General features: G+C 70.5%; 2 protein-coding genes and 1 non-coding gene across 3 annotated transcripts; 1 reads left to right on the forward strand and 2 right to left on the reverse strand.

Moving 5' to 3' along the window:
- Positions 1-2,123: 2,123 nt before the first annotated feature.
- LOC147597954 (small Cajal body-specific RNA 2) lies at positions 2,124-2,439 on the reverse strand. The gene has a single exon (XR_015261023.1).
- A 1,022-nt stretch (positions 2,440-3,461) lies between these two features.
- On the reverse strand, positions 3,462-7,000 carry TMEM167B (transmembrane protein 167B). Its single transcript, XM_086765509.1, has 3 exons — positions 6,888-7,000; positions 5,578-5,709; positions 3,462-3,934 (listed from the first exon to the last, which is right to left on the reverse strand). The coding sequence occupies exons 1-3, from the start codon at positions 6,895-6,897 to the stop codon at positions 3,852-3,854; spliced, it is 225 nt and encodes a 74-aa protein (XP_086621635.1). The 5' UTR covers positions 6,898-7,000; the 3' UTR covers positions 3,462-3,851.
- Positions 7,001-7,884: 884 nt separating this feature from the next.
- On the forward strand, positions 7,885-10,924 carry LOC147597956 (protein FAM107B-like). The gene is made up of 5 exons (XM_086765942.1): positions 7,885-8,003; positions 8,410-8,446; positions 9,071-9,215; positions 9,316-9,454; positions 10,505-10,924. Exons 1-5 carry the CDS (start codon positions 7,980-7,982, stop codon positions 10,616-10,618), a joined length of 459 nt encoding a protein of 152 aa, XP_086622068.1. The 5' UTR covers positions 7,885-7,979; the 3' UTR covers positions 10,619-10,924.
- The last annotated feature ends 402 nt before the right edge of the window (positions 10,925-11,326 follow it).

An 11,326-nucleotide genomic window follows, 5' to 3' on the forward strand; every position in this document is an offset into this window, starting at 1 on the left:
GGGTGTCACCCGTGGGCGTCCTGGGGGGGGGGGACGCGGCGCGAGAAGCCTCCTGCCAGGGCCGAGCACCTTGCACGGGCTCGCACGGCCCCGTGCGAAGCTCACACGTGCGGCACGGCCTCGCGCACAGCTGCCGCGCGCCGCCGGGCTCGCACGGCCCCACGCGGAGCTCGCCTTGCGCGGAGGCTGCAGGGCCTCGTGCACGGCCCTCGCACGCCGCAGCGCTGGGCAAGCCCCGTGCACGGCTCACGCGTATTGCACGGTGCTCACCGGGCCTCGCACGCTCCCGCGCAGAGCTCACACGCGCGGCACGGAGCTGGTGTGGCCTTGCACGCTGTGCGGCTTCCACAGCCTCGTGCAAAGCTCACGTGCGTTGCACGGGGCTCACAGGGCCACAAAGCCCTTGTGTGTCACAGGGCTGGCAGGGCCCCGCGCACGGCTCACGTGCATTGCACGGCCTCGTGTGAAGCCCTTGTGCACTGCAGGGCTTGCACAGCCCCGTGCCACGCTCACACGTGTCGCATGGAGCTCACGGGGCCTCGTGCACAGCTCCCACGTCGCACGGAGCTCACGGGGCCTCGTGCAAAGCCCTTGTGCACAGCTCCCACGTTGCAGGGAGCTCACGGGGCCTCGTGCAAAGCCCTTGTGCACAGCTCCCACGTCGCATGGAGCTCACGGGGCCTCGTGCAAAGCCCTTGTGCACAGCTCCCACGTCACACGGAGCTCACGGGGCCTCGTGCAAAGCCCCTGTGCACAGCTCCCACGTCACACGGAGCTCACGGGGCCTCGCGCAAAGCCCCTGTGCACAGCTCCCACGTTGCAGGGAGCTCACGGGGCCTCGTGCAAAGCCCTTGTGCACAGCTCCCACGTCACACGGAGCTCACGGGGCCTCGTGCAAAGCCCTTGTGCACAGCTCCCACGTCACACGGAGCTCACGGGGCCTCGTGCAAAGCCCTTGTGCACAGCTCCCTTGTGTCGCACAGAGCTCACGGGGCCTCGTGCAAAGCCCTTGTGCACAGCTCCCACGTTGCAGGGAGCTCACGGGGCCTCGTGCAAAGCCCTTGTGCACAGCTCCCACGTCGCACGGAGCTCACGGGGCCTCGTGCAAAGCCCTTGTGCACAGCTCCCACGTCGCACGGAGCTCACGGGGCCTCGTGCAAAGCCCCTGTGCACAGCTCCCACGTCGCACAGAGCTCACGGGGCCTCGTGCAAAGCCCCTGTGCACAGCTCCCACGTCACATGGAGCTCACGGGGCCTCGTGCAAAGCCCCTGTGCACAGCTCCCACGTCACACGGAGCTCACGGGGCCTCGTGCAAAGCCCTTGTGCACAGCTCCCACGTCGCACAGAGCTCACGGGGCCTCGTGCAAAGCCCTTGTGCACAGCTCCCACGTCACATGGAGCTCACGGGGCCTCGTGCAAAGCCCCTGTGCACAGCTCCCACGTCGCACAGAGCTCACGGGGCCTCGTGCAAAGCCCCTGTGCACAGCTCCCACGTCGCACGGAGCTCACGGGGCCTCGTGCAAAGCCCTTGTGCACAGCTCCCACGTCGCACGGAGCTCACGGGGCCTCGTGCAAAGCCCTTGTGCACAGCTCCCACGTCACACGGAGCTCACGGGGCCTCGTGCAAAGCCCCTGTGCACAGCTCCCACGTCGCACGGAGCTCACGGGGCCTCGTGCAAAGCCCCTGTGCACAGCTCCCACGTCGCACGGAGCTCACGGGGCCTCGTGCAAAGCCCCTGTGCACAGCTCCCACGTCGCACGGAGCTCACGGGGCCTCGTGCAAAGCCCTTGTGCACAGCTCCCACGTCGCACGGAGCTCACGGGGCCTCGTGCAAAGCCCTTGTGCACAGCTCCCACGTCGCACGGAGCTCACGGGGCCTCGTGCAAAGCCCCTGTGCACAGCTCCCACGTCGCACGGAGCTCACGGGGCCTCGTGCAAAGCCCCTGTGCACAGCTCCCACGTCGCACGGAGACGGCAGGTCCTCGTGCGCGGCCCCCCCCACGCCGCGGAGCTGGGGGCGGGGGGAGCCCCGCGTGCCGCTCCCACGCGTGGCGCGGGGCCGGGGGGGCCGGGGGTTGGCGGTTGCGGGGTGCGGGTGCGTACCCCCCGCGGGGCGCGGCGGCGGGTCAGAATCGCAGGGCGCTCAGCGGCCGCGGCCTCGCCTATCTGATCGACTCATCCCGCCCGCCGCCGGCCGCCGCACAGCGCCCGCGGGCTTCGCGGCGCCGCTCTTCTCACCTCGGCCCGGCCCGGCCCGGCCGATCGAATAAGATCAACGTGTAGGGGCTGGGGGGGGGGGGGAGCCCCACGCCGCGCACACATCCCGCACACCACCCCCCGACACGCACGCACGCACACACACCCCACGCACACGGGCCCCGCGCACCCCCCCGTCCGCCCGCCCGCTCAGGCCGGCGCCGCGCCGCCATTTTATAGCGCGGCCGCGCGGGGCAGGGCGGGAAGAGGCGGTGCGGGCCGCGCCCCGCCCCAGCGCGCCCCCTGGCGGCGGGAGGACCGCGCCAACGTCTACACGCGCGTCTGCGGACACGCGTGTGCAAGGCGCGGGGCGGGGGGAGTGGGGGGGTGTGTGTACGTGCGCGCCGCCGCCCTGCGCGCTCGTGCTGTGCTTGGGTTTGCACACCCACCCGCCCCCTCCACGGGGTGTGCCCGTGCGCAGCCCCACAGCGGCCCCTCGCCCCACGGGACCCCCAGCATCACAGGACCCCGCCCCACAGCGGCCCCTCGCCCCACGGGACCCCGCCCCACAGCGGCCCCTCGCCCCACGGGACCCTCTGCATCACAGGACCCCACCCCACAGCAGCCCCTCGCCCCACGGGACCCCCAGCATCACAGGACCCCACCCCACAGCGGCCCCTCGCCCCACGGGACCCCCAGCATCACAGGACCCCACCCCACAGCGGCCCCTCGCCCCACGGGACCCCGCCCCACAGCGGCCCCTCGCCCCACGGGACCCCCTGCATCACAGGACCCCGCCCCACAGCAGCCCCTCACCCCACCGGACCCCGCCCCACAGCGGCCCCTCGCCCCACGGGACCCCCAGCATCACAGGACCCCACCCCACAGCGGCCCCTCGCCCCACGGGACCCCCAGCATCACAGGACCCCGCCCCACAGCGGCCCCTCGCCCCACGGGACCCCCTGCATCACAGGACCCCGCCCCACAGCGGCCCCTCGCCCCACGGGACCCCCTGCATCACAGGACCCCGCCCCACAGCGGCCCCTCACCCCATGTGACCCTCTGCCCCACAGGACCCCCCCCACACCACAGGACCCCGCCCCACAGCAGCCCCTTGCCCCACGGGACCCCCCCCCCCCACAGGACCCCCCCCCACAGCAGCCCCTCGCCCCACGGGGCCCCGCACCCCCCGGACAGGAGCCAGCGCTGCCCGCAGGGGCACCCCCACTTTATTTGCAGGCCGTGGTCCCGCGGTGACAAACCGAGGGGGGGGTGACAAACCCCACAGCCACAGGGAGCAGACCCCCGCAGAGGGACCCCACATGCTCCCGGGGGAGCGGGGAAACAAAATCCCGCTGCAGCGGGGGGCCCTGCCCGCCCCGGCCCCCCCGGGTCCCGCCAGCCGCCGCGGGGGGGCCGTGGCCTCGCCAGCGCGGCGTTCGGCGCGGGGCGCGGGCGCTCGCCGGGCGCGGCCGGCTGTCCCCTCTCGCCGAGGGGCTGCCACGCCGAGCCCCTCGCCCGCCCGGGAAGCCCCCTTCCCACAGCCGAAGGGTGGCCCGCCGGCACCCCGGGCCGCGGGGGGGGTGGGGCCGGGGCGGGCTCACGCAGGGCGCTGGGGGTCGGTCCCGGGGTCTCCGGCCGCTCCCGGCGGGGTCACTTCACCACCAGCACGTAGAAGGCCATGAGGACGCAGGAGACGGCCACCGCCGCGTGCAGCCGCGTGCCGATGACGGCAGCTGCGGGGGGGGGGAGAGCGGGCTGAGACCCCCCGTGTCCCCACCCCGGACCCCCGTGTCCCCACCTTGGATCCCCACACCCCTGTTTCAGACCCCAGTGTCCCCACCCCGGACCCCCGTGTCCCCACCTTGGATCCCCACGCCCCTGTCTCAGACCCCAGTGTCCCCATCCCGGACCCCCGTGTCCCCATCCTGGTCCCCTGCCCCCCCATCCTGGACCCCCGTGTCCCCATCTCAGACACTCGTGTCCCTGTCCCGGACCCCTGTCCCAGACCCCAGTGTCCCCATCCTGGACCCCAGTGTCCCCACCTTAGACACCCGTCTCCCTGTCCCAAACACCAGTGTACCCACGCCGGTCCCCAGTGTCCCCATCTTGGACCCCCCCGTTGCCATACTGGACCTCAGTGTCCCTGTCCCAGAGCCCTACGCTCCCATCTTGGGCCCCTGTCCCGTACCCCAGTGTCCCCATCCTGGACCCCAGTGCTCCCGTCAGGACCCCCGTCTCCCCATCCTGGTCCCCAGTGTCCCCATCCTGGACCCCAGTGCTCCCGTCAGGACCCCCGTCTCCCCATCCTGGTCCTTGTCCTGGACCCCCATGTCCCCATCCTGGTCCCCAGTGTCCCTGTCCTGGACCCCCATGCCCCCATCTTGGGCCCCTGTCCCAGACTCCAGTGTCCCCGCCCCGAACCCCAGTGTCCCTGTCCTGGACCCCCACGTCCCTGTCCCAGACTCCCGTCTCCCCGTCCCAAACACCAGTGTCTCCATCCTGGACCTCAGTGTCCCTGTCCCAAAGCCCCCTGCCCCCATCTTGGGGCCCCTGTCCTGCACCCCAGTGTCCCCATCCTGGACCCCCATTTTGGACAGCAGCGTCCCCATGCTGGACCTCCGTGTCCCCATCCCGGATCCCAGTGTCCCTGTACCAGACCCGCGTCCCTGTCCTGGTCCCCAGTGCGCCCATGCTGGACCTCAGCGTCCCCATTCCGCACGCCAGGGCTCCTGTCAGGACCCCCGTGCCCCTGTCCCGGATCCCTGTCCCCATCCCAGAGCCCCATGTCCCCATCCCAGACCCCCGTACGCCCGTCTCAGACCCTCGTGTCCCTGTTCCGGACCCCCATGCCCCCATCCCAGACCCCTGTGCCCCTGTCCCAGACCCCCGTGCCCCTGTCCCAGACCCCCACATCCCCATCCCGGACCCCCGTGCCCCTGTCCCAGATCCCTGTCCCCATCCCAGACCCCCATGCCCCCGTCCCAGACCCCCACATCCCCATCCCGGACCCCCGTGCCCCTGTCCCAGACCCCCACATCCCCATCCCGGACCCCCGTGCCCCTGTCCCAGATCCCTGTCCCCATCCCAGACCCCCATGCCCCCGTCCCAGACCCCCACATCCCCATCCCGGACCCCCGTGCCCCTGTCCCAGATCCCTGTCCCCATCCCAGACCCCCATGCCCCCGTCCCAGACCCCCACATCCCCATCCCGGACACCCGCGCCCCCGTCCCGGACCCCCGTGTCCACATCCCGGACCCCCGTGTCCCTGTCTCAGACCCCCATGTCCCCATCCCAGACCTCCGTGCCCCCGCCCCGGACCCCCATGTCCCCATCCCGGACCCCCGCGTCCCCATCCCGGACCCCGCGCCCCCTCACCCTTGTAGAAGACCCCCCAGACGCCGCGCTTTTCGGAGAGCAGCCAGCCCCGCAGGCGCGGCACCTTGCGCAGGTAGGCGCAGGTGCAGACCAGCAGCAGCCCGAACACCAGCAGCCCGTCCAGCGAGTACACTGCGGGGAGCTCAGCGGGCCGGCCGGGCGCACCCCGCCCCGGGACCCCACCTCCCCGCCCCCCCGAGCTCTGACCTGCCTCCCCGCCCCGGGGGACCCGGCCTCCCAGCACCCCCACCCAAAAGGGAGCCAGCGCTCGCAGCCCCCCCCTCCCCAAATGGGACCCCAAGCCCCCCCCCCAAAGGGAGCCAGCACTCGCAGCCCCCCCCTCCCCAAATGGGACCCCAAGCCCCCCCCCCAAAAGGGAGCCAGCACTCGCAGCCCCCCCTCCCAAATGGGACCCCAGGCCCCCAACCCCAAAAGGGAGCCAGCACTCGCAGCCCCCCCTCCCAAATGGGACCCCAGGCCCCCAACCCCAAAAGGGAGCCAGCGCTCACAGCCCCCCCCTCCCCAAATGGGACCCCAAGCCCCCCCCCCAAAGGGAGCCAGCACTCGCAGCCCCCCCCTCCCCAAATGGGACCCCAAGCCCCCCCCCCAAAAGGGAGCCAGCACTCGCAGCCCCCCCTCCCAAATGGGACCCCAAGCCCCCCCCCCCAAAGGGAGCCAGCACTCGCAGCCCCCCCTCCCAAATGGGACCCCAGGCCCCCGCCCCCCAAAGGGAGCCAGCCCTCGCAGCCCCCCCCTCCCAAATGGGACCCCAGGCCCCCGCCCCCCAAAGGGAGCCAGCCCTCGCAGCCCCCCCCTCCCAAATGGGACCCCAGGCCCCCGCCCCCCAAAGGGAGCCAGCCCTCCCAGCCCCCCCCTCCCCAAATGGGACCCCAGCCCCCGACCCCAAAAGGGAGCCAGCGCTCGCAGCCCCCCCCAAAGCCCAAAGGACTCAGCCCCCCCACGCTCCCCTCCCAAAAGGGGGCCAGCCCTCGCAGCCCCCCCCCCCCAAAATGGGACTCAGCCCTCTCAGCGCCCCCCCTCAAAGGGACCCCGGCCTCCCAGCTCCCCTCCCAAAATGGGTCCCAGCTCTCCCTCCCCTCAGGCCTCCCAGCGCCCCCCCCCCCAAGGGACCGCGGCCTCCCAGCCCCCCCTCCCCCAAAACGGGACCTAGCCCCCGGCCTCCCCCTCCCCTCAGGCCTCCCAGCTCCCCCCCCGCACCGCCCCGCTCCCAGAGTGACCGGCCACCCCCTCCCCGCCCCGGGGGTCCCCGAGCAGCCGTGCCCCCCCCCCTCGCACCCCCCGCCCCTCACCGTTGGTCATGGCGGCGGCGGGGACCCCCGGCCCTCCCCGGCCCGGCGGCGCTGCGCATGCGCGGGGCCCCTTTGCCCCCGCCCGCGGCCAACGCGACACCGGAACTCGCAGGCGCGGCCAGGCGCGTGCCGATGGCGCCAGGCACGGCCAGCCGACGGCCGAACCGCCAGGCGGGGAAATCGAGCTTGCCTGTGGGAGCAGGCAGCCTCAATCGAGCGTCTATCGGGGGGGAGCAACACCAGTATCGCCCAGTACTCGCCCCAGCAGTACGTCCGGCCCCACTGACCCCCAGTGCGCTCAGACCTGTGCGCCCAGTTCCCATCCCGGTTCTCCCAGTAACCCCCCAGGGCACCCAGTCCAGATCCCAGGCCCCCAGTAACACGCAGGTTCCCCAGTAACTCCCAGTCTGCCCATAACCCCCACCCCCTAGAGCACCCAGTCCCCATCCCAGCTCTCCCACTAACCGCCAGACCCTCCCCCCCCCGTAACCCAGGGTCCCCTGATAACCCCCCAGTGTCCCCAGTATCCCAGCCTGTCTGGTAATCCCCAGTAACTCTGTGTGCCTCCCAGTGCCCCTCCCAGTCCCCCCACGAACCCCAGTGCACCCAGTAGCACCCAGCCCTCCCCATAATCCCCAACCCAGTTTCCCCAGTAACCTCCAGCCCCTCCCAACAACCCCCATAACCCAGTAGCACCAGTGCCCCCAGCAAACCCAGTGTTCCCAGTGGGACCAATGCCCCCAGCAGGAGACCAGCGCCCCCAGGAGAACCAGTGACCCCAGTTCCCCCAGCAGAACCAGTGCCCCCAGCAGATCCCAGTGCCCCCAGTGGGACCGGTTCCCCCAGCAGCGGCAGTGGGTGCGGTGCCACCGGCCCTGCGCAGGACGTGTGTCCCCGTCCCCTCGGCCCCGCCAGGGCTAATCCGGGGGCTTAGTGGCTTTTGCTGATAGGAGCGGGGCCACCGTCACCGCCACCGTCACCGGTGGGGCGTGCGGGGGGATCAGCCGGGCTCGGTGGAGCTGGCGCCCGGCCCGCGGCCCTGCAGCCCCGGCCCCCCAGGGCGCGGGGACACGCACCGCCGAGATCGGGGACATGGGCCTGGCGCAGAGCAAGAGGGTGAGTGCTGGCAGCTGGCTGGGACACGCGGGGGACGGGGACACGCGGGGGACAGGGACACCCTCCAGCCCTGGGCTGGGCCCCCCTTCTCCTGTGCTGGGGGTGGGACCGGACAACGGGGCCACCCGGGACCTGTCCCCAGGTACCACGTGCCACCCCCGGGGACCCCTCGCCGTCCTTAGGTTCCAGAGTTAACGGGACAATACCTGCTCTCCTCTCCCTCCCTTGCACCCACCCGCCACAGCCCTGAGCTCCTGGGGGGGAGGGACACCGGGGGGTGACAGCCATGGACGGACAGAGGATGTCCAGCCCCCTTGTGACAGCAGGGTGGTGTCCCCCACCGTGTCCCCCAGAGCCGGGGCCCCGCCCGGTGTCCCCCTCTGACTCTGCTCTTTGCCTTCGCCAGGGTGACGACAGCGCCCCGGGGAGCAGCGCGGTGCCGGGTGGGTGCCGCCGGCTGCGGGACCCCAGGGTGATGGGGGCCCGGGGGTGATGGGAGGACATGGGGACCGCAGGGTGGCCGGGGGTGGGGATGGGGACACTCGGACACAGGGACCCTGGAGGGTGCCAGGTGCTGGGGGGCAGCGTGTAGGGACCTGGGCTGTGACACCCCAAGACCCCCCAAGGCTGGGGGATGTGGGGGCTGGTGTCCAACATCTTGCCCTGCGCTGGCATGGGGCTCTGGGTGAGGGAGCCGGGCAGCGCCATCCCACCCCCAGTGACCCTGCCCCATCCCTCGTGGTGACCCCGTACTCCACTGACCCTCTCCCACTGGTGACCACAGCCCTCCTGGTAACCCCATCCCATGGTGACCCATCCCATGGTGTCCCAGTCCCATGGTGTCCCCATCCCATGGTGACCCATCCCATGGTGACCCCATCCTGTGGTGATCCGATCCCATGGTGTCCCAGTCCCATGGTGACCCCATCTCATGGTGACCCTGTCCCACGATGACCCCATCGCATGGTGGCCCCATCTCATGGTGACCCATCCCATGATGTCCCCGTCCCACGGTGACCCCATCCCATGGTGACCCTGGCCCCTACTGACCCCTGCTACCCCTCCAGAGGGTGACAGGAGCGATGTCCTCTCCCCGGCCATGGCCACCGATGGCCATCAGGGCCTCATCCAGCCCAGGAAGGTGCCAAACCCGATGAGGGAATCCCGGAGCCACCGGGAGCTGCACCGGGAGCTGCTCTTCAGCCACAGCAGGTGAGCAGGGATGGGAGCCAGGGCGCTGGGATGGGATGGTCCCCAGACAGGCGGCCAGGTGGGGGTGGCCCCGTTGAAGTCTGTCTGTCCATCCCCGCAGGGGGATCCTGCCCCGGCACCGGGCCGAGCTCCCGCGCGTGCTGGAGAGCCGACGGCTGAGGCAGCTGAGGGAGGAGCTGCGAGGACCTCCCTCCGACCTGGAGCAGCAGCTGAGGAAACGCCACCAGAGGCTTGAGGAGGTCTGTGCCGTCCCCTTGTCCCCCGTCCGTCTGTCCCAGCCCACATCTCTATATCCAGCCCAGACTTCCTGCCTTCACCTCACCATTCTCCATCCACCCTCCATCCACCCACCCACCCATCCATCTAGGTATTCATATGTTCATCCATCCATCCATCCATCCATCCACCCACCCATCCATCCACCCATTCATCCATCCATCCATCCATCCACTCACCCATCCATCCATGTATCCATCCATCCATCTGTCCATGCATCTGTCCATCCGTCCATCCATCCAGCCAGGCAGCCACCCTTCATCCCTCCCTCCATCCTCCCATTCATCCATGCATTCATCCACCTGTGCCACCATCCATCCATTCTTTCCTCCCTTCATGCATGCATCCACCCAGCCAGCCAGCCATCCATCCATCAGTGTATCCATCTGTCCATCCATGTATCCATCCATCCATCCATCCATGTATCTGTCCATCCATCCATGTATCTGTCCATCCATCCATCCATGTATCCATCCATCCATCCATCCATGTATCTGTCCATCCATCCATCCATCCATTCCTCCATCCATCCATGTATCCATCCGTCCATCCATCCATCCATCCATCCATGTATCCATCCATCCATCCATCCATCCATCCATCCATCCATCCATGTATCCATCCATCCATCCATCCATCCATCCATGTATCCATCTGTCCGTCCGTCCATCCATGTGTCCACCCACCTTCCCATCCTCCCCCCTCCGCTTCAGCCGCCACCGTTCCTCCTTGCCCCCCGGATTTGGCCAAGGGAGGCCGCAGATGGAGCCGGCTGGGAGGGGCCGGGCCGTGGGGCCAGCTGGGCTGAGGAACGGCTGGGGGGGTGGATTTGGGGGGGTGGATTTGGGGGGGTGGATGTGGGGGCGGCTGGAGAGATGGTCGGGGTGGCCAGGTCACGGGGACGGCTGGGGGTTGATGGGACACCTGGGCTGGGAGGCGTCTGGGTGGTGGGCACAGCCGGGGGGCCCAAACTGGGACCCACAGCCGGCCCCCCCGGTGCCCCCCCGCCGCAGCACGAGCGGGAGCTGGCGGTGGGGCCAGACCCGGACCCTCGCCCCGAGTTCCTGCTGGTGCGGGACGGCCTGAGGAAGATGGCGCTGGCGGAGCCGGGCGCCTGGCAGACGTGAGCGGGGGGCCGACCCCCCGGCGCCACCACGGGCTCCCCCGTCCGCGACGCGTCCCGGCGCTGGGAACGGCGCCCGGCGCTGTCATTCCGGGAGCGCTCGTGGTGGCACGTGGCCGTGGGCGCCGCCGCCTCGGCGTCCCCGGGGCGGTGAGAACCAACGTGCCAGGGCCTGGAATGAGCTGGCAGCGCCGGGGCAGCGCCGGGGGCGGCGCGGGGACGCGGCAGGCGACCGTCTCGCGCCGGCCTGCACCTGCTGCGGTGCGCTCTGGAAAAAACAACAAGAAAATAAAAGTTTTCTTCTGGTTTTCTCGATGCAAATGCGTTGGGGCCGGGGCCGAGGCCGGGGTTGGGGTGGCGGTGGCTTGGCGTGATGCTGCGCGGCGCGGACGGAGCGCGGCCGCGGGGGGAGAGCTGCAGGGCGGGCTGGTGGCCGGTGGCTCGGCGCGGTGGTGGCCCCGCCAGCTCAGACGCAGGTTGGTGTCCGCTGGAGGCCTTCAGCCGTCGCTTGGTGGCACGGAGCCTTCCTCCAGCCCCACTCTTCCTCTCCCCGCTCCTTTTTTGGGAGTTTCTTTCTTCTCTTTCTCTTTTTTTTTCTGTTTCCAAAATTAAACGCCCTTCACCTCCTGCCCCTTGCACCCCGCAGCCCTTGCCCCGTTGGAAAGGAAGTGCGAGATGCTGTTTTTCAGCAGATCTCAGATCAACAACCCAA

The sequence above is a fragment of the Chlamydotis macqueenii genome, chromosome 23 (genome assembly GCF_036417535.1).
Source record: "Chlamydotis macqueenii isolate bChlMac1 chromosome 23, bChlMac1.mat, whole genome shotgun sequence".
Lineage (NCBI taxonomy): Eukaryota > Metazoa > Chordata > Aves > Otidiformes > Otididae > Chlamydotis > Chlamydotis macqueenii.